This window comes from Carassius auratus, chromosome 23, assembly GCF_003368295.1.
Source record: "Carassius auratus strain Wakin chromosome 23, ASM336829v1, whole genome shotgun sequence".
NCBI lineage: Eukaryota > Metazoa > Chordata > Actinopteri > Cypriniformes > Cyprinidae > Carassius > Carassius auratus.
The window spans coordinates 2067548-2090367 of record NC_039265.1 but is presented as its reverse complement, the minus strand read 5'-3'; the positions used below and the strand labels follow the sequence as shown (position 1 = coordinate 2090367).

Below are 22820 nucleotides of genomic sequence, written 5' to 3'. Positions count from 1 at the left end.
TTGCAGGCTCTTACATTAGGTCATATGAGATCTAACAACAACAAAAATATTTGTCATAAATTTTTTTTTTGTCAATGTTGTTGATAACGTTGACTAAACATTTCAGCCCCCTACCCATAGGTTGGTATAAGATGAACCAAACAGTGATCAGAGAGCCCCAACGCTGCCCGTGGGACAGAGTGATGTGCATCCTTAATTGTTGTGTAACACTGATCCAATATATTACGGTCTCCAGTGGGACATGTAATGTGCTGTCTGTTTTTTGGCAGTTCACAAGAGCCACTGAAAGGAATAACCTCTGAAAAGTTATTAAGAAACAGACATCTAATATACATCTGAAAAGCAGTGTGCACATTTCCAGTTAAAAATGAACCGATGCTTTACAGGAAGTGTAACCACTCAAATCAGCACTGAACAAAACTAGCCCACAGTCTAGTACATGATGACGCGTCAGTGTCTATTAAATTATTAATGAGTCTGCGTGTTCTTATCCTATGAGAAGACACTTCACTTAATTATTCAAACCAGCAACAGCGTGTTGATTTGCTATGACCGACACTTCACACTGTGAGACAGAGTACATTAACTGAGGGAAACATCCATGGATTGAAGAGGAGTGTTTGCTTTGTAATAAGAGTTAAGCAAAATATTTAATCAAAATGTTAACTGGGTCTTTCAGAGAAATGAAAGTCTTCTCTCTAGTGACGTATGCCAAAGTGCTCTTTCATGCATGCATGCATGTATAACAGCTCTATGTGAATGAAAACATCCTAAGGTTTAAATCTGAAAGTGCACCGTGCATAAAGTGACTGTCTCTCAAAAGAAAGAGTCGACTAAGAATCATTTAAAATAGTAGTTTTTAAAACGAATCCCAAGCTGTTTCATGTAGATCTCAACACGAAACATTAGCATATTTCCCACCCACTTGTTGGGCTTTTTTTTGTCATTGGTCTGAATGAAAATGCAAATTCATTCTTTAACACTAAGTGGTGCTTTTGGAGCAGTAAAAATAGCAGTTTCCCTGGTAACACTGTACACAAAGCAGCACTGCCACAAGCTGCAGCACAGGCATGATCTAATCAGACCAATCACTGCAGATTAGCATCACGCAAAGAGGGGTTTGGGGAATCACTGAGCGAATCCTTTGGGAGGCCTTGAGCAAATAAGGTAAAAATAAATGCATATAACACAATAAGTGTTTTTGACCTTGCATGCATGCCAACCTGTTGTTGGGGACTCCTTAAACTAAAATATGAACCTTCATAACCCATAATGGGGGCACTTTAAACTCCAGTGCTGCAAGCTTGCGATCTCAAAATCCAATTAACAAACTGATGCATTAAACAAAGTCACACCCCTACATCTTTCTCTTATTCAATAGTCTATTACACTCGGATGTACGCCACAATACAAATAAAAAGCTCTGTCGAAACTTCGGTTAAATAAAAGACAACAACATGCATTAGGGCTGGGCGATATGAGCAAAAATAAAAACAGAATCTGGCTGATTTGCGGTATACGCTATATATCTCGATATTTAATATTTTGAATAAACATTTGAAATTCTACATACATCACTGTTATTGTCCAACTACAAATATTTCAGCATTTGTTGTGCTGCTTTTTCACGGAGTTAATTGAAGTAAAGGTGCTAAATGTTAAATGCTAAAAGTGCATTAAGGAAAACAGCTCAGTGTGCGAGTAGCGTCTCTGTGAGCGGCGCTCTAGACTCAAACTATAGGCTACTATCTCTTACCAGTTTTTAAAGGCCTTAATATGAAGCAAAAATGTATTATGCAGCAGCTCAGACTGTGTCCTCCACTATATTGTCAGATGCGCTCCTATCAAACTACTGTATATCGTATTGCTTCATAACATAAATATATCGATGTATCGTGCAAGCTCGATATTCCCAGCCCTAAAGCACCTTATGATTTGATAACTGAGCATCTTTGGTCTAAGCGTACCTCCTGCTCTCGTGGTCCAACAGCGCCTCCTGTGGCACTCTGAAGTCCTCCAGCGGAGACTGGTAGCGGGCCTCGATCGAGCCCTCGCGCCCGCGGTATCCCAGCGCCTGGCCCGGGGACGAGGGCAGGGGGGACATGGAGGACACGGAGGAGACGGAGCTGGTGTCCCCCATCCGCTCACGGCCCACCTGCATTGCTATGGCCATCGCCCCCGCCGCCGAGAACGGACTCAGCATCTCGCCGTTCTCATGCTGCAGAAGAAACCAGGTGGCCATTATGATCCAGCCCATCAGGCCATGAATAAAGTGTGTTTGCACATGCTGTGACGCCCACCCTTCCTCTGACGATGTCCATGTGCACCAGCAGAGACGCCAGCTCCAGATCCTCACTGTAGCTGTTCTTCAGCGGGACAGACCGGTAGCCTACAGATGGACATTAGGGACATTGCTTTTACTTCCCCTCATCCTAAAGACCTTGAATAACTAGCTCAGGTGTGTTTTATTAGGACTACACATAAATGGTGCGCTCAAGTCCTCCTGGGAAGTTCGTATTTACGAGTTGAAAAGTCATAATTATGACAATTTAACTTTTCTACGCAAGATTCAAAGTTTTTTGGTTTTTTTAACTGTACATATAAAAAATTATGAATATCGTGATTGTATATCGGGATTTTTTGAAAATCAAATTTTTATGAAAGTGATGTAAACAGATTCATTATATGTAGTTCATTTTGCAAAAACAACTTTTATTTTTAAGTAGGTTTTTTTATGATGTTGTGTTTTTATTGTGTTGGTCAGCCTAACCCTAACGTGATTTATCTAATCAAAATAACCCAGCTGCAGTGTGATTGAGATTAATTGCAATGCACAATGAAAACAACAATTACTGAAAATTGTTTATAAATTCAGTTTTTAACAAATGAACTCTTCATATATTCAATGTTAACTGTATAATAATATCATATTTTGTATATCTAACATATTTAGTTTTATTGTACATGACAATTTTTATTATTATTATTATTATTATTATTATTATTATTATTAATTTAACAAATTTACCATCAATACAGACGCTGTATATCTATATATAATAGTCTTTGTTGTTTTTTCCACTCGTAAAATTACTTTACGGTGGAATTCATGTGGGTTCAACTCATAAATACGATCTATCGAACCGGACTTAAAACGCACCACAACTCTGCAATAAGGCTGCACAATAAATCAAAATTAAATTCCATTCATGATTAGGCAAAAGCAGCTAAACCAGATGATTGTCCAGAGGTGGACAATAGAGAAGTATTTTTTACTGTACTCAAGTAAATACTGTCTGTTGTTTATCAGACTGTTTTTCTTTGGAAAACTTTACTTCACTACATTCAAAAGCATAATGTCATACTTTTTAGTGCACTACCTTTCATAAATAAAAGATTTTGTTTGTTTTACCTTTAATATGCAAGAACATTAAAAAATGTAGTACTTTCTTATACTCAATTAAATCGTTGAAATACTTTTACTTGAGTAAAAGAGTAATAGATTTATTTTAAATGTAGTGCTGTCACACGTTTAAATCGCGATAAATCGTATCCCAAATAAGTTTTTGTTTACACATTATGTGTATAATGTGTATATTTATTAATATACACATTATTGAAATATTTTCAAAATACATTGTATGTGCATGTATTTACAGTATATATATATATATATATATATATATATATATATATATATATATATATATACACACACACACACACACACACACACACAATTACACACACATTATAAATAAATACAGTACACACATTATGTAAACAAAAAACTTATTTTGGATGGCACTAATTAAATATGAAACAGTGCAGTTAAAAATACATTATACTTTAGAATGTTGTGAAGTAAAGGTTTCTAAAGAAAAACACGTGAAAAGTACTATTAAAGCAGAGTAAAAATACTACTGTCCACATCTATTTAATATACAGGACAGTGGCCCTCCAGGAGCAGGACTGGACAGCCCAATTTATTTTAGAGCACAAAAGTGGTCATTCTTTGCGAGCCGTACCTGTTTTGAGGCAGTTGATGGGGAACGTTGCCTGAGCGAGAAAGTTCTGGTCGTTGAACATGTCGATTTCATAGACCACGAAGCGCAGGAAGGCAAAGGAGGGATTGCACACGGTGAATCGGAAGGGTTTCCTGGGCCAGGTGGGCTTCAGACCGTTGTCCGCTGAGAGTGGAACAGGGAACTCTTTTAGTGATCCCACATACCCCCTACAATGTGCTGTTGTTGTAAAAGATTTGCATTTGCACCTCACCTTCAGAGTCCGTCCTCTGCTTGGCGTTGTCATATTCTGCTCCACAAACTTCGATCTCGATGAGGGGGCAAACGATACCTCGACCGTGTTTGGGCAGGTGGCGCGCTCCCAAAACCTTCAAACACACACCAAGGTTCAGTTTCCTTTCGGGCGAACAGAAGCACGGACCAAACACTGCGCATGTCTTTGTGTGTTTGGCTTCTGGCTGCTAAAACACACTGCAGAATCTTTTTAGAATGTTCAGTCGTTAGAATCTTTAGTGATTTTTTAGGAATTAAAATGACAAAAGAAGTCATCAAAGTGAATTTAAGACCAAAACAAGAACAAATATCTGCCAATGGGCTCAGAAAGACAAAGGGAAACATAACGTTTTACAATTCTCACTATTTACTATTTAACTATGACTTCAGCATATGCTTCTTGAGCAGTGGATGATGTAAAAGCCATATGCATTGCTGGTCGGCTCCTCCTAGCGTGCAGGTGTGATTTAGGCGATCAATGGTAATGTTAAAGCAGTGTTTGTCTGTGACTGTCCTGGTGCTCGGTGTGAGACGCTGGGGCTGTAGTCTGCTGTAGTGCAGCGTGTGTGTACCTCGATGCAGAGCGTGATGGGCTCCACTGCTCTCAGAGAGAGCCGGTCAAACGGGTCGAAGCTGTCGTCTCTCATGATGGACGGCTGCAGCACGTAACCGCTCCTGCCGTTCAGCATGAAGAGCGCCTGGTTCATCTGCATCGGCTTATCTGCAGACAAACAGTCAGACTGTGAAATGCCAGGATGCAGACAGAGCAGAAGAGAGAGCTGTGGCCCCGTGCGCACCTGCGGTCTGGAAGTTGAGGGCCACCAGCTGACTGCCGCACAGCCACATGGGCAGCGGGTCGTAGTTGGACGAGTCCAGGCGCTGGCCGCGAGGGTAGATGCGCGAGAGCTGCAGACGGTTGTACTGCAGGAACTTCTTTCCCTTGATGCGGTTCACATACTTCTCTGCTTTGGTCTCGGGAAACGAGGACATGTCCCGGAAACAGGCCCGCTCCGTCCCGATTTCTGTGAGAGACAGAAGAGGCTTTCAGCATTTGTGTTGAGGAGCTACATGGCATTTCATACTGAAGCAGTGTTTCCCAACCCTGTTCTTGGAGACACACACCGTCTCTCTTCCCAATCAAGAACAACCGATTTGTGACCCGGGACCACAAAACCAGTCATAAGGGTCAATTTATTACAATTCAGATTATCATCTGAAAGCGGAGTAAATAAGCTTTCCACTGATGTATGGTTTATTAGGAGGACAATATTTGTCTGAGATACAACTATTAGAAAATCTGGAATCTGAGGGAGCAAAAAAAAAATCTAAATATTGAGAAAATCATCTTTAAAGTTGTTCAAATGAAGTCCTTAGCAATTCACATTACAAATCAAAAAATAAGTTTTGATATATTTACAGTAGGAAATGTACAAAAGATATTCATGGAGCATGATCTTTAATTAAGATCTTAATGATTTTTGGCAGAAAAGAATAATTTTGACTCATACATTGTATTTTTGCTACAAATATCCCAGAGCTACTGATGACTGCTTCTGTGCTCCAGGGACACATATTGGAAAAGGTCCTGAAGTCTTTAAACTGGTTTCATCTCTCATTTTTAGTATATGTTTTTAGTTATTGATTATTCTGCATGATATGAATGGAGCTGGAGAAATCAAATGTGTTTGAGGGATCAGTGAGTTTTAAAACTATGGGATATCTTACTGTCTTCATCAAAAGGAACCGGTCTGCAGTAGATGACCAGGTCTGACAGCTCTAGAGCAATCTTCTTTCGCCTTTCCATCATTTTACCCTCCTCAAGCTGACAGAGAACAAATAATCATTAGTCAAACAAATGTTATACAGTACGTGTGTCAAAAGCAGAAAAAAATATTTTAACAAATAATCAGTCATTTCAAGGATCTATGTCAGAAAACAAAAAAGTATGACACCACATTAATTTAAGATAAACCTGTTCATAGGTTTGTGCTTATTGATGGTGTCACATTACAAAATGTATTACAGTCTTTTAAAATCAAAACGTTTTATAATCTTGACAAAATACATATTGTTGGAAAGGTCCGAGTCTGTTTTGTGATAGAAGTAATATTGAGAAAGAAATTTAAACATTCGCCACAGAAAACCCCCCGATGGCTATTTGTGGTATGGCACCTAAACAAAATTGCACAAGGGCCTCAGTTTTTTTTTTTTTTTTTTTCAACTTCAAATTTGGAACATTTATTTTGTAAAATGTTTAATTTTATACAAAATATAAAAACAAAACATTTCAGTACATTTTAAATTTTAACAGTAAATTTTTTATAACTATTTTATTTTAAATGATTTCACTTCTGCAATAATCTGCTGTCTTTTTTTTTTTATTATTGACAAACCTTAGGTCAGTATTCAAAAGTATTAATGAATAATAAGAAATCATCCAGAAAAGCTCAGCAGAGGTTTAGTAACAGGTGGTGACAGTCCGATTTATTGTGTTACTGCAGAGGAGATATGGTCTGGGAGCTGACCTTAGCTTCAGAGGTCATGGTGACCTCGCGGATCTTCACCACCCAGTCCTTCAGCTCCTCCTGTGAACTGGCTGCGATGTCCAGCACCGGGCCGGTGCGAGGCAAAGCCACAGGCACCAGAGAGAAGACGAACTGTCTGCTGCCCTTCCCTTCTGGCCTGACCACTGCAGGAGAGACAGCATACATTTAACATAAGACAACATGAGCTACAAAAAGCTAGTTTTATGGTCTTCCCCTGTGGGAAGATCACTTTAACCTGCAGACTAAAAAACAACCTGCAGAAAAAGTAAAAGTAGCACAGCTTTGCGGTACAACCGCAGGCTTGGCATCCCTGATACAGCTCCTGCAATCCACTTGTTTCTGTTCTGAAACATGATTTTAAATTATGGGGAAAAATATGGCAGCACACTGAATTAATTTAATTTATGGCCAAAAATGTCTCAATATGAAAGGTTACTGAAAAGGCTACAACTGAAAAATTAAGGGGTTTTGGTGGGTTCAATGGAAAAGGAAATTAGTTTCAGTTTTATCCAAATGCACTAAATCTGATAGGTAGGTAGATCAATAGATATACAGAAAGACCGACCAACCATATGTCTGTGTGTTTGTGTCTGTGTGTGCGTGTCTGTGTGTGCGTGTTTCTGTCTGCGTCTGTCTGGGTGTGAGTCTGTGTCTGTTTGTGAGTCTGTGAATGTCTTCGGTCTGTGTGTCTGTGCATGTCTTCGGTCTGTGTGTCTGTGCATGTCTTTGGTCTGTGTGTCTGTGCATGTCTTTGGTCTGTGTGTCTGTGCATGTCTTTGGTCTGTGTGTCTGTGCATGTCTTTGGTCTGTGTGTCTGTGCATGTCTTTGGTCTGTGTGTCTGTGCATGTCTTTGGTCTGTGTGTCTGTGCATGTCTTTGGTCTGTGTGTCTGTGCATGTCTTTGGTCTGTGTGTCTGTGCATGTCTTTGGTCTGTGAGTCTGTGCATGTCTGAGTCTGAGCGTGTCTGAGTCTGAGTGTCTGTGAGTCTGTGCGTGTCCGAGAGTCTGAGCGTGTATGTGCGTGTCTGAGTCAGTGTCTGTGAGTCTGTGGGCGTCTGAGTCCGAGAGTCTGTGAGTCTGTGCGTGACTGAATCCAAGAGTCTGTGCGTGTCTGAGTCCGTGTCTGTGAGTCTGTGGGCGTCTGAGTCCGTGTCTGTGAGTCTGTGGGCGTCTGAGTCCGAGAGTCTGTGAGTCTGTGCGTGACTGAATCCAAGAGTCTGTGCGTGTCTGAGTCCGTGTCTGTGAGTCTGTGCGTGTCTGAGTCCGTGTCTGTGAGTCTGTGCGTGTCTGAGTCCGTGTCTGTGAGTCTGTGCGTGTCTGAGTCCGTGTCTGTGAGTCTGTGCGTGTCTGAGTCCGTGTCTGTGAGTCTGTGCGTGTCTGAGTCCGTGTCTGTGAGTCTGTGCGTGACTGAATCCAAGAGTCTGTGCGTGTCTGAGTCCGTGTCTGTGAGTCTGTGCGTGTCTGAGTCCGTGTCTGTGAGTCTGTGCGTGACTGAATCCAAGAGTCTGTGCGTGTCTGAGTCCGTGTCTGTGCGTGTCTGAGTCCGTGTCTGTGCGTGTCTGAGTCCGTGTCTGTGCGTGTCTGAGTCCGTGTCTGTGAGTCTGTCCGTGTCTGTGAGTCTGTGAGTCTGTGCGTGTCTGAGAGTCTGAGAGTGTCTGAGTCAGTGTCTGTGAGTCTGTGCGTGTCTGAGTCCGAGAGTCTGTGCGTCTGTGCTTGTCTGAGTCCGAGAGTCTGTGCTTGTCTGAGTGTGTCTGTGCGTGTCTGAGAGTGCCAGTGCGTGTCTGAGAGTCCGAGAGAGTCTGTGCGTGTCCGAGAGAGTCTGAGCGTGTCCGAGAGAGTCTGAGAGTGTCTGAGTCCGTGTCTGTGAGTCTGTGCGTGACTGAATCCAAGAGTCTGTGCGTGTCTGAGTCCGTGTCTGTGAGTCTGTGCGTGTCTGAGTCCGTGTCTGTGAGTCTGTGCGTGTCTGTGAGTCTGTGCGTGTCTGAGTCCGTGTCTGTGAGTCTGTGCGTGTCTGAGTCCGTGTCTGTGAGTCTGTGCGTGACTGAATCCAAGAGTCTGTGCGTGTCTGAGTCCGTGTCTGTGCGTGTCTGAGTCCGTGTCTGTGAGTCTGTGCGTGTCTGTGAGTCTGTGAGTCTGTGTGTGTCTGTGAATGTCTGTGAGTCTGTGCGTGACTGAATCCAAGAGTCTGTGCGTGTCTGAGTCCGTGTCTGTGTGTGTCTGAGTCCGTGTCTGTGAGTCTGTGCGTGTCTGTGAGTGTCTGTGAGTGTCTGTGAGTCTATGCGTGTCTGTGAGTCTGTGCGTGTCTGAGTCCGTGTCTGTGAGTCTGTGAGTCTGTGCGTGTCTGAGAGTCTGAGAGTGTCTGAGTCAGTGTCTGTGAGTCTGTGCGTGTCTGAGTCCGAGAGTCTGTGCGTCTGTGCTTGTCTGAGTCCGAGAGTCTGTGCTTGTCTGAGTGTGTCTGTGCGTGTCTGAGAGTGCCAGTGCGTGTCTGAGAGTCTGAGCGTGTCTGTGCGTGTCCGAGAGAGTCTGTGCGTGTCCGAGAGAGTCTGTGCGTGTCCGAGAGAGTCTGTGCGTGTCCGAGAGAGTCTGAGCGTGTCCGAGAGAGTCTGAGAGTGTCTGAGTCAGTGTCTGTGAGTCTGTGCGTGTCTGAGTCCGAGAGTCTGTGCGTCTGTGCTTGTCTGAGTCCGAGAGTCTGTGCTTGTCTGAGTGTGTCTGTGCGTGTCTGAGAGTGCCAGTGCGTGTCTGAGAGTCTGAGCGTGTCTGTGCGTGTCCGAGAGAGTCTGAGCGTGTCCGAGAGAGTCTGAGCGTGTCCGAGAGAGTCTGAGCGTGTCCGAGAGAGTCTGAGCGTGTCCGAGAGAGTCTGAGCGTGTCTGTGCGTGTCCGAGTCCGAGAGTCTGAGCGTGTCCGATAAAGTCTGAGCGTGTCTGTGCGTGTCCGAGAGAGTCTGTGCGTGTCCGAGAGAGTCTGAGCGTGTCCGAGAGAGTCTGAGCGTGTCCGAGAGAGTCTGAGCGTGTCCGAGAGAGTCTGAGCGTGTCCGAGAGAGTCTGAGCGTGTCCGAGAGAGTCTGAGCGTGTCCGAGAGAGTCTGTGCGTGTCCGAGAGAGTCTGTGCGTGTCCGAGAGAGTCTGAGCGTGTCCGAGAGAGTCTGAGCGTGTCCGAGAGAGTCTGAGCGTGTCCGAGAGAGTCTGAGCGTGTCCGAGAGAGTCTGAGCGTGTCTGTGCGTGTCCGTGTCCGATAAAGTCTGAGCGTGTCTGTGCGTGTCCGAGAGAGTCTGTGCGTGTCCGAGAGAGTCTGAGCGTGTCCGAGAGAGTCTGAGCGTGTCCGAGAGAGTCTGAGCGTGTCCGAGAGAGTCTGAGCGTGTCCGAGAGAGTCTGAGCGTGTCCGAGAGAGTCTGTGCGTGTCCGAGAGAGTCTGTGCGTGTCCGAGAGAGTCTGTGCGTGTCCGAGAGAGTCTGTGCGTGTCCGAGAGAGTCTGAGCGTGTCCGAGAGAGTCTGAGCGTGTCCGAGAGAGTCTGAGCGTGTCCGAGAGAGTCTGAGCGTGTCCGAGAGAGTCTGTGCGTGTCCGAGAGAGTCTGAGCGTGTCCGAGAGAGTCTGAGCGTGTCCGAGAGAGTCTGAGCGTGTCCGAGAGAGTCTGAGCGCGTATGTGCACGTCTGTGTGTCTGAGCATGTCTGTGTGCGAATATGCGTCTGTGCGTATCTGTCTGTGAGTGTGTCTGTGTGTGAGAGCATGAGTCTTTCTGTGAGTCTGTGCATGTCTGTCTGTGTGTGTGTATTTTTGTGTCTGTATGTGTGTGAGTGAGTCTGTCTGTCAGTATGTGTGTCTGTGTCTACGTGTATATCTATGTTTGCGTGTGTGTTTGTATGTGTATGTGTGTCTGTCTGCATCTGTTTGTGTCTGTGCGTGTGTGTGAGTTTTTGTGACTGTTTGTGTGAGGCTGTCTGTGTGTGTGTGTATCTGTGTCTGTATGTTTGTCTGTGTGTGTCTATGTGTATATCTGTGTTTGCGTGTGTGTTTGTATGTGTATGTGTCTGTCTGCGTGTGTGTCTGTGTGTGTTTTTGTGACTGTGTGGGAGTCTGTCTGTGTGTGTGTATCTGTATATTTGTCTGTGTGTTTCTGTGTATATCTGTGTTTGTGTGTGTCTTGGTATGTGTATGTGTGTGTGTGTCTGTCTGTCTGTCTATGTCTGTGCGCGTATGTGTGTGTCTGTGTGTGCAAGTGTGTCCGTTTCTGTCTGTGTGTGTGTGTTAGTGAGTCTGTGTAAGGGTCTCAAACATCTGATCTGATGCAGATAGTGAATCAGGGAAGAGGAGCGCACACACTCACCGATCTGACAGGAAGACACGTCCACACTTCCTCTCAGGAGATCTCCCAGAGGGCTGTTCTCCGTGGCCTGCTGAGCGAGAGCGAGAGTGAGAACAGGGGTAAAGGTCGGAGCCCAGAGCGTCTCTGACACAACACAACAAACACACACGCACTCCACTCACAGCTCTGTCAGGCTCCACGGCTGTCGGGCTGATTTCCTCAACGTAATTCGCAGGGAACCACAGCTGCTTCTTCCCGCCATAGTCTCCCTTCCACCTGAGCGGGAACACAAACACACAGTCCTCATGGTGTTTGTGAACCAAATCAAGACCGAAAGAGAGAAATGGGCTCCAAAAATAAACACCACACACCTAATGCAGGTAAAAATAGGCTTTGGCAAATAAGTCTTATCATCTGCCAATTTAAAGTCCGGTGGATTCTGATTGCCAGTCAGTGCTTTTAATCAATGCTTTCATCAGCTGAAGGAAGTTGTTCTAAAAATCATTTCTATTAGAGACGTTATGATATGAACATTTCTTAGCAGGATTATAGTGACCAAAATGATCATGTTATTGATAGAATGTGCTCAAAATGTTCAAAAAGCACTAATATATAAAAATTTCACCAAGTTTTATATTTAAAATCAACAAACCCCAAATAAAATGACTTTGTTTGCATAAAAAAAAAACACGTTACCAAAGATGTCCGCCCCTATATAACAGAAGTACATGCATTCATGTTATAGCATTTAATTTACCTCAGCATGTCATCAGTGTCCACAGCTCATTAGTTCACGAGAGAAATTAAGTCTAGAGAGGAGCATTTCACCAAATATTACATTTTACTAAACCTGTTAGCCTTAATTATTTAATACATGCTTTAATTGATCGGTTAAGAAAAATGCTATGATTTTAACAAATAGCCTGAAAATTTTATTTATAAGTTCATTTAACAACTGCACTATATGCAATTTACATGTTTGTTTATATATTTGTTTTAAGTTGAATGTTGATGATCTATTTAAAAACAAATAGTAATTAAATTTAAGATTTGGTTAAGCTGTAAGGCCTAATTGTAACCTTATAATGTAAAAGGGCTCCCTAAGTTTTTTCCCGCTGCTGTACCAAAATAGTACCAAACCATGACATTAAAACCGAGGTGCATACCGAACCATCATATTTGTGTATGTTTTCTGAAACTGAATGTGCAGCTGTATATTGAGAGTGTTGTACTCACCAGCCTCCTTCCTGTTTGTCCACGTTCTGAATGATGGCGTTCTTACTGAAGGAGAGCTCATCATCACGCTGGGCTTTATATTCATACATGGCTCGTACTGTGCACTGCTCACACACACACACACACAGGAGCGTCACACACCAAACCAAACAGTACCAGAAACACGCTGTACATGCAGAGAGAGCAGAGGTACCTTGAACGTGGGCATCTGATTGGCCTCCACGTAAAATCCAGGGTTTCGACCCTCATACAGAGACCCATAATCAGGCTCCTGTATACAGACCAGAAGAGAAAGAGCTTCCACTCAGAAACCAACAACTGTAAGGTCTAACTAACAATCAGTAGGTGCATCTGTCAACCAAAACCACAACAATACACACATCTAGTGCAAAACATGCTGGTTCTTTCAAATAAATGCTACACTATCGGTGTAAACCCAGCGAAAGTCAACTTGCTTTCTACTGAAGAACATGAAAGATATTTAGTTTTTTTTTGTCCCTACAAAGGAAGCCAATGGTTTGGTTCACAAGACTTGTTTTAAAATGTCTTGTTTTCAGTTCTGAGGGTGAGAAAAGTGTTGAGAGATTTGTCATTATTAGCTGAGCTCGGGTGACTCACAGCAGTGCCGATCTTCTCCAGTGTTTCCTCGTTGATGGGGTAGCGCAGCTTCATCTTACGGTACAGTGGATGTTTCTCGTAGTAACTGATTAAATCTACTAAACTGTCAAACTCCGAGGTGCCCAAAACCACCGTCTGTCCCTCCTGCTGCACGCGGCAGTGCTTTATCTTGCCCTCCGCCCTGAGAGACACAGAAGAGAGTGAGAAGAGCTGCAGAGACACAGAGACACATGAGAGCAGGAGTCTGGATCTCACCGGAAGGAAATGGCGAAAGAGTTGACTTCAGTTCTCTTCCTAACGAGGAAAGCCCCGTCACGCGGGACTCTCATCAGCATGTTCTCCGCCTGACTGCGGGAGAGACTCGCGTGATACCACCTGCACAGAAACACACACACACACACACCACACGCTCAGATTAGACGAGGAGACGGGACAGAAGCAGCACACACACCCTGCTCAGAGATGCTCTTACTGCAGGCAGATGAGACTGTCTGCATCACTCAGTCCTGGAGAAATCCTAAACACTAACTAGTCATTATGGTTTAGAGCGTTTAATTTCCTTTTATTTTTAAATAGTTTACAAATTTGCTTTGAAATTCCATTTAGCTTTTCCTTAATATTTGTGTGCATTATATGATTGAAAGTTGTGTAGAGAAAGCATTTAGTGGGTGTTCCTCGACTTTATGCAAATATTGAGTGACAACCAATCGCTGTGAAAAGATGATGATTAAAAGGCTCAAGGGTGTAAATATGGTTTTCAGAGGCGTGCTCTGCCGTATATAAATACATGTATGAAATCTGCTTCTCCATAAAGTTGGTCAGCAGCAGTAAGCATGAAGTGCTCTAAAACTTCCTGGTATACGGCTGTGTTGACCTTTGACCTCAGAAAACACAGTGGACCAACACCAGCAGATGACATGGCACCACAAACCATCACTGACTGTGGAAACTTTACACTGGACCTCAAGCAACGTGGATCATGTGCCTCTGTGGGACTCACTCTTTGCTCTCGTGAGCGTTGGTCTGTGGCACTGGTTCAGTCAGCTTCATCTCAAACTCGTTGCAGCGCAGAGGCACCTGCTGGTAATGTGTGATGAGCGCGAACAGCGTGTCGAACACCAGGTTATCCGTCAGGTAGAACTTGGGGTTGCCGGCCTCCTGTCGAGAGTGAATCCTGCAGTGCTGAACCCGTCCGGACCGCCTGAGCAGAGCAAACACAACACATCTGAACTCACAGCAGCTTCACTCTCAGCTGCTAGCAGTGGCAGATTTTTAAAAACACTTTATAAAAGACTTTTCCACATACATTAAAAGCGGGACAAAAATTGTATGAGTCAGTCTTGTATGACCTGTTAGACATCTGGTAAATACCACTTGATCCAATCTAGTTTTAAATGTTTGTTTGCCTGTTTGTGTTTTACATCATTCCAGCTTCTGTGGCTACGGCGAGAAATATTACGTCTGAATTATATCATGTTTCTATCATTATTTTGTTTGCTAAAAACTTCAAAACTGTGGCTTAACTCTTTTCAAAATGTCTTCAAAGGAGTTTGTAGATTTGAGAGAGATTAAAGATCAGAGTGAGGTCTCCAGCCGCTGGAGGTTACCAGAAGGAGAGTGTGTAGTCTCCCACGAAGGTCTCGCTCTCCCGCACCAGGAAGGAGCCGTCCGGCGCGCCGGTCTCCAGACAGTACTCCGACAGCAGACGCTCGGCGATCTGACGCCCGTCACGCCCCGCTCCCAGCTTCCCGTGAAACCACTTCTCCGTCACATGCTGGTCCATGCCGTTACAGATCTAGAGGAGGAACCACTTGGAATCAGCTTCCAGAAGAGATCAGATGTGCTAAAACATCAGCCACAGTTAAATCCAGACTCAGAACTCATCTGTTGTGTGTGTGAGATATAGATATAGATATATATACACACACACACACACACACACCTCTGATTTAATTTAACTGAATCGAAAGCATCACAGGAAGTTCTCAGGACACTACCGAAACTTGGGGCTTTTTTGTGGAAAAAGCACATCTACTAGATTTAAAGGTACCCTTTAGGTAACACATATTCACTATTAACGTTTTCCCTCAATAAAATTCAAATTTGCTGCTTATTAATAGTAAGTTGTTGTTGTGTTCGGATTAAAGGATCTCAAATATGATCATGCAGAATAAGGTACTATTATGTGCTTTATAAGTACTAATAAACAGCCAATATGGAATATTAACAACATGGAAAGCATCTGCTGTGTTAACGATGCGATGCACTGATTTAATAAAAGTGTGCATCGGATGCAAGTTACCATTTGTGTCGCCATGCATCGTTTCTAACATATTTGCATCAGTAAAAAAACTATTTATTTATATATAATTACAAGTGGATGCAATATTCTTTAATTGTTTAGAAAGTTACCAATAAACAGTAACCAATATTTTATATCTAGATTGATATCTCCTCTCTAAACTTTCCAAGACGTGTTCAGTCATCACTGCTGCGGCGTGAATATGATGCATCACAATACTACTGAGACCTGAGGAAAAGCCTTTATTAAAGGGATTGAAGTCCTCAATGGCGATCATGGATCAAATCGATCCACCATGGCAAACCCTGATTATACTGTGTCTGTGCTGTGTAATGCACAGAGTGTTTTCCTCAGTGTATAACTGGCATGTCACAGCTATATTCTCCATCTGTAAATGTTAGAAAGTCATGCAAATATATCCATTTTGCTGTCAGGAATTATGTTAAAAAAAATGCAACTATGGCACTACTGAAAACTGCTGTGAGGTTAGCAGGGTTGCTGTTATTCCTGAGACTGTGTTTTCCTCACCTCTCTGTGCTCCTCCTCATCCTCGTTCCCTTGATTACTTGATGTCTCTTCAGAGTAATAGATCTTATTGCTGGTCAGGACAAAGAAGTGAGGATACCACTCCTGTGAGGACAACAGTGAACATCCAGGATGAGCCTCAACAACCTGCCATCAGCTTTAGATGAAGATTTGAATGCAGGTGCGCTCACGTGGTTGATGGGGTCCTCCAGGTACAGGATGCCGTTCTTGATGGAGTTGCTGATGTCGTTCTCGGAGTAGGGTGTTGAAGACGAGACCTCCTCGTACGCACTTCCCTCAGCTAATTTCTTGTGCTGAACACATCAATCCAGGTGCTCAGTTGAGAAAATCTTGACATAAACAGCTACAAAATGGCATTTGCTGTCATGTAGCCAATGGGGTCTCACCTTGATCAGGATCTTCCTCTTGAGCTGATTGGGCGAGGGCAGACCGTCGGCCGAGATGTCCACCGCTTTGGTCAGGAGCATCTCTCCAAACACTTTCTTAAAGTAAGTGGCCATGTTTCTCTGCTGGACAATACTGCAGTGGTCCTCGATGGAGAGGATGATGGGATAGCTGCGTGCAAACACATGTAATAATGAATACTGCATAACACGCACTCAGAAGATTCCCTTAACATCACACACACACACACACACACAGAAGTGCCACACTCACTCAGACGTAACGAAGGCATGTTCTTTGATGGTGTGAAGCACATCGCAGAACTTGATCTTGGTGGTGAGGGTGTGACCGTGGTAGATCACAGGCATCCCATCAGGACCGTCCCAGCAGTCCACTGCAAAAAGAGCACACACACACACACACACACACGTCACAGCCCGCTGCCAGACCAAACAAAAAGAAACAAATGAAACTAAAACAAATAAACCAAAAGAAACAAACTAATGAAACAAATGAAACAAAAAAAATAATAAACCAAAAGAAACAAACTAATGAAACAAAAAAGAAACAAACCAATGTAACAAACAAATAAACCAAACTAATGAAACAAAAAAAAACAAAAGAAACAAACTAATGAAAAAAAAAGAAACAAACCAATGTAACAAACAAATAAACCAAACTAATGAAACAAAAAAAAACAAAAGAAACAAACTAATGAAAAAAAAGAAACAAAACAATGAAACAAAAAACTAAACCAAAAGAAACAAACTAATGAAACAAAAAATAAACCAAAAGAAACAAACTAATGAAAAAAAGAAAAAGAAACTAAAGAAACAAAAACTAAACCAAAGAAACAAACCAATGTAACAAACAAATAAACCAAAAGAAACTTATAGGGGAAAAAAATTAACCAAAAGAAACAAACTAATGAAACAAAAACTAAACCAAAAGAAACAAACTAATGAAACAAAAAATAAACCAAAAGAAACAAACTAATGAAACAAAAAATAAACCAAAAGAAACAAACTAATGAAACAAAAAATAAACCAAAAGAAACAAACTAATGAAAAAAACAAAAAAAACAAAAAGAAACAAACTAATGAAAAAAACAAAAAAACAAAAAGAAACTAAAGAAATAAAAACTAAACCAAAGAAACAAACCAATGTAACAAACAAATAAACCAAAAGAAACTAATGGAAAAAAAAATAGACCAAAAAAAAAAAAAAACGCATATCAAATGAATCAAACAAGTACATAAAATTCTGATTTAAAATGTTTTATTCCAGAACCTAGAAACTAAAACTGCAGGATATGCATTTTATGATTTACCAACTAAAATAATGTAAATAAACAATGTACCAGAAGTGTAGTCCGCTAATTGTTTTACTGGGAGGAAAAGGTCAAAAGAGAACTACTGTAATATATGTTGCTCAATACAAAATACCTGTATTATCAGCATGTTAGATTCAAGAAAAATAACAACAGAAATATTTAAAGCATTCATCAACAGCAGTGTGGCACATTAATAAAGACTGGCTGAGTGTTGCATTGAGACTCACACTCGATGCATCTGCAGCCCATCCGCAGACAGCGGGCGTACGCCTCCAGAGACGACTCGCTGGAAAACTGGTCTCCCGTCAGATAGCTAAAAATACAAGCGCACACACACGTCAGGACCTGTCTGATTACTCCATAACACACACATCAGCACTGACACACCTTACTCTCAGGATCAACAACCTCTTCACCTCTACTACAGCTCATAAACCACACCAATATTCTTCACAAACAAGGATTCCTTCCATTCTATCAGTCTTTAACCACCTCCATTTAAACTACCTAACAGCTTTATAATCTAGTTACACCGGTTAAACACAAAAATCTACCTCAATTGTTCTGGAGTCACGAAAGAAACCAAATGCTAGGTTATAAAATAAATTATGCATTCAAAGCAAAAGTATTCAGACACACCCCAACATCCGTGTCTTTCTATTCACGTTTACAGGTTACTGACAGATACACAACACACTTTTACAGATGACTTCTCTTTGTTCAAGCTGCCTGTTGTGTTGGTTGTTCAACATTACATTAGTTTTGCACATTAGGAAGCCACAACTATAAAAGCACATGTACGTTGTCCAGACATTTATTTGATGGGCTCATTTACATAATTATTGCAACACACTTAGATTTTGTGTGTGTGTATAATATATATAATATATATTTGATCTTTGGGAATAATACGTTTATACTCAGAATGTAGGAGGATAGCATTGCACAGACGTATGCAATCAAATGGAGATGGTTTTATGCTAATAAGAATATTGTTTCTCATGGAAATCTGTTCAAATGCTTTACCCATTACCTTACATTTAAATTATTTGAGGAGGAATCATGTCATACTTTAACTAATCAACCAACCAGCCAGTTTCTCCATCATTTAAAATTTGTTAAATTTTATTTTATTTTTAGGCATACACTCTTATGATGCATTATAAATACTAACTAACTAGCCAACTAACCAACTCTTTCTCCATCATCCAGCTGTATGGCTCATGGGAGATTCATTATATACTATAAATAACCAACTAACTAACCAACTCCTTCTCCATCATCTAACTGTATGGCTCAAGGGGAGATTCATTATATACTATAAATAACCAACTAACTAACCAACTCTTTCTCCATCATCCAGCTGTATGGCTCAAGGGGAGATTCATTATATACTATAAATAACCAACTAACTAACCAACTCTTTCTCCATCATCCAACTGTATGGCTCAAGGGGAGATTCATTTTATACTATAAATAACCAACTAACTAACCAACTCCTTCTCCATCATCCAACTGTATGGCTCAAGGGGAGATTCATTATATACTATAAATAACCAACTAACCAACCAACTCTTTCTCCATCATCCAACTGTATGGCTCAAGGGGAGATTCATTTTATAATATAAATAACCAACTAACTAACCAACTCCTTCTCCATCATCCAACTGTATGGCTCAAGGGGAGATTCATTATATACTATAAATAACCAACTAACTAACCAACTCCTTCTCCATCATCCAGCTGTATGGCTCAAGGGAGATTCATTTTATACTATAAATAACCAACTAACTAACCAACTCTTTCTCCATCATCCAACTGTATGGCTCATGGGAGATTCATTATATACTATAAATAACCAACTAACTAACCAACTCTTTCTCCATCATCCAACTGTATGGCTCAAGGGAGATTCATTTTATACTATAAATAACCAACTAACTAACCAACTCTTTCTCCATCATCCAACTGTATGGCTCAAGGGAGATTCATTATATACTATAAATAACCAACTAACTAACCAACTCCTTCTCCATCATCCAGCTGTATGGCTCAAGGGAGATTCATTTTATACTATAAATAACCAACTAACTAACCAACTCTTTCTCCATCATCCAACTGTATGGCTCAAGGGAGATTCATTATATACTATAAATAACCAACTAACTAACCAACTCCTTCTCCATCATCCAGCTGTATGGCTCAAGGGAGATTCATTTTATACTATAAATAACCAACTAACTAACCAACTCTTTCTCCATCATCCAGCTGTATGGCTCAAGGGGAGATTCATTTTATACTATAAATAACCAACTAACTAACCAACTCTTTCTCCATCATCCAGCTGTATGGCTCAAGGGAGATTCATTATATACTATAAATAACCAACTAACTAACCAACTCTTTCTCCATCATCCAGCTGTATGGCTCATGGGAGATTCATTATATACTATAAATAACCAACTAACTAACCAACTCTTTCTCCATCATCCAGCTGTATGGCTCATGGGAGATTCATTATATACTATAAATAACCAACTAACTAACCAACTCTTTCTCCATCATCCAACTGTATGGCTCAAGGGAGATTCATTATATACTATAAATAACCAACTAACTAACCAACTCTTTCTCCATCATCCAGCTGTATGGCTCAAGGGAGATTCATTATATACTATAAATAACCAACTAACTAACCAACTCTTTCTCCATCATCCAGCTGTATGGCTCATGGGAGATTCATTATATACTATAAATAACCAACTAACTAACCAACTCCTTCTCCATCATCCAACTGTATGGCTCAAGGATTCATTTACTATAAATAAATCTGCTAGAACACATGACAGATCTGAAAACATTGATATTTTTTGCAATAATTTAATTTCATAATGTTCGTGAAACATGCAGATGGTTGCTCTACATGCTGTATATCAGATGAAGTGAGTCGTACTGTTTTTATCCACTTTAATATTTTTGATATGTCCATCTTTTGCAGCAATTACAGCAGCACATCTCTCTGACAGTGTCAGTATATTTCATAAGAACGTCAACACTAGTGCTATCCCATGCCTTCTGAACTCAAGCCAAAGGCTTTCCTTTGAATCTACAATAGATCTGTCCAGGTCATTTTCCAACTCGCCCCAAATTTGCTCGATGGACTTTGAGAGGCCAGTCCATCATGTCCAATGTTCCAGAAGATTCCTTCCATCGCAGGTAGATCTGCAAATAGTTCATTTCATGGGTATTGTAATGGACATTTCAACAAAACAAAATGAAACCTCTCAAATACGTCATCACTGTACCAACAGAATAAAAGACCAACTCTTTACCTATCATCTAACATTTTGGTTGTTTGAGGAAGAAATAATTTATACACTAACAAACCAACCAACCAACAAACCCTTTTCTCATTATTTAACATTCTGGTTCTTTGAGGATTATCAATTTTACACCCTAACAAAACTGACCAACTAACCAAATAATGCACCGACCAACTACCTACCTAACCAATGGATGACAAACTAACATGAATTAATCTAAATGTCCTTTATCCGTCAGTTGATCTCTTATCTGAGCTAGTTACTCGATACCTGCAGACAGACTTTTAATGAACATACAGCTTCTTGATTGATCAGTACTGTATAACTACTGAAGACAGCAGCTGAGTGGTTTCCTCACATCAGTGTGTAGTTTAGAGGGAGCGCTGGTGACTCCTCTACTCACGTGTTGTGGGACGAGGAGATCCAATAGTGGGACAGGGGGTTGTTCATGTCCTCGGGCCTCACCTGATCCAGCTGCGAGTCCCAGATCGTGTTCTCTTTAGAGAACAGATACGTGAGCAACTGAGGACCCCAAAACATGAGGCTTAGGTTAAAATCATGAAGCAAGTAGCCTAATTAACACTAAAACTGGCTTGGAGATAAAAACCAGTTTTCATGAAGGGGCGCAAGGGGAACATTAGGGAACATTAACTCAGAAAAGTGGTTGTACAAGGAGAGTAGGTCAAAGTAAATAGAAACCAAGTGGCTTATTTAATATTTACCTTAAAGGAGTTCATACATAGCTACATATAGTGCTTATAAACAATACGCTTGAATAAATAAAATGCATTTAGATCTCAATATGTGTGAAAATATCCACTCCAATTAGCTACAAAAAAATAAAATATGAACACAATATCATGTATATAAGCTACATCTTTATGAAATTTCAATAAATACACACTTCATTTAAATAGTTCTTTGAAACAGTAGATGGAAATTCACCAGCGAGCGATTAAGGTCAGGCATATCAGACACAGATCTGAGGTCACAGCAGGAAGTGGAGATGTGGGTAAAGCATGGCGCTTCACACTGAACTGTTATTGGTTTCTTTCCCAGGGAACGTAACAAATGTGTACCCAGAATGCACTGATCACTTCATGTGTCTAAACGTCACCTCGTCTTGATGAAAGTATGGCTGCTCGATCTCTCGCAGAGGATCCTTCAGGTAGTGGAACATGAACTCCTGCACCTTGTTATTGTCTGTAGCCCAGAGCTCCTGAAGACACACACACACACACACACACACACACACACACACACACACACACACACAGAGAGAGAGAGACATGTAACCAAACGTCTCTAGAACAGATTCTGTACCAACAACAACACGCCACACTGTACTATACAAACAACAATACATCTGTCCTGGTTTTGTGTGTGTGATCAGATGAGAGGTGAATATCGAACCTTCTGATGTTCAATCAGGAAGCTCTGGAAGTCCTCCAGTGAGATCTTCTGCTCTGGTCTCTCTATAAGCCTGAGGAAACACACCAACACACAGATCAGTGTTACACTCCAGAGACTTCAGATCTATTAATCATGGTGTCAAATACAATAAATGACCATTTACTAATCGCTCATCATGTGACTGTGTCACTTACACTTTTTCACTCACTCACTATATACACACACACACACACACACTTATTGTTTTTAACTGCTGAATAAGACCTATTAGTAAATGCACATACATATTATATAGCATATAACACCGTATATAATTATTTCAATGACATTTTATGGATGCCTGTTTCCACTACTGAACAAAAAAAGATAACACAGTGTAATTGTCACACTTCTGAGAAATAAACTGAAAAGATGGGTAACACTTTAGCTTAGGGTCTCTGAACTAGTTATTTATGAGCATACATATTACTAAAATATTAGCCATTTATTAGTAGTAACCATTCTGCATAACCTTATTCTAC

General features: G+C 41.3%; 1 protein-coding gene across 2 annotated transcripts in view; it reads right to left on the bottom strand.

Annotated features, from left to right (window-relative positions):
• The window catches only part of plcg1 (phospholipase C, gamma 1), a 45141-nt gene that overhangs the window by 4349 nt on the left and 17972 nt on the right, over positions 1 to 22820 (bottom strand). The window contains exons 9-32 of one of the 2 annotated variants that reach the window (XM_026199205.1): positions 22300 to 22369; positions 22004 to 22105; positions 21290 to 21408; positions 17791 to 17876; positions 16504 to 16624; positions 16233 to 16401; positions 16017 to 16139; positions 15829 to 15930; positions 14606 to 14793; positions 13999 to 14199; positions 13254 to 13373; positions 12999 to 13179; positions 12574 to 12651; positions 12381 to 12484; positions 11327 to 11420; positions 11166 to 11235; positions 6824 to 6987; positions 6024 to 6120; positions 5096 to 5320; positions 4871 to 5019; positions 4279 to 4393; positions 4029 to 4190; positions 2301 to 2389; positions 1968 to 2218 (exon numbers count right to left, since the gene is read on the bottom strand). In XM_026199205.1, the coding sequence (XP_026054990.1) occupies positions 1968 to 2218; positions 2301 to 2389; positions 4029 to 4190; positions 4279 to 4393; positions 4871 to 5019; positions 5096 to 5320; positions 6024 to 6120; positions 6824 to 6987; positions 11166 to 11235; positions 11327 to 11420; positions 12381 to 12484; positions 12574 to 12651; positions 12999 to 13179; positions 13254 to 13373; positions 13999 to 14199; positions 14606 to 14793; positions 15829 to 15930; positions 16017 to 16139; positions 16233 to 16401; positions 16504 to 16624; positions 17791 to 17876; positions 21290 to 21408; positions 22004 to 22105; positions 22300 to 22369 (3180 nt within the window). The remainder of the gene's footprint in view (positions 1 to 1967; positions 2219 to 2300; positions 2390 to 4028; positions 4191 to 4278; positions 4394 to 4870; positions 5020 to 5095; positions 5321 to 6023; positions 6121 to 6823; positions 6988 to 11165; positions 11236 to 11326; positions 11421 to 12380; positions 12485 to 12573; positions 12652 to 12998; positions 13180 to 13253; positions 13374 to 13998; positions 14200 to 14605; positions 14794 to 15828; positions 15931 to 16016; positions 16140 to 16232; positions 16402 to 16503; positions 16625 to 17790; positions 17877 to 21289; positions 21409 to 22003; positions 22106 to 22299; positions 22370 to 22820) is intronic. The other variant, XM_026199206.1, reaches the window with a different exon arrangement.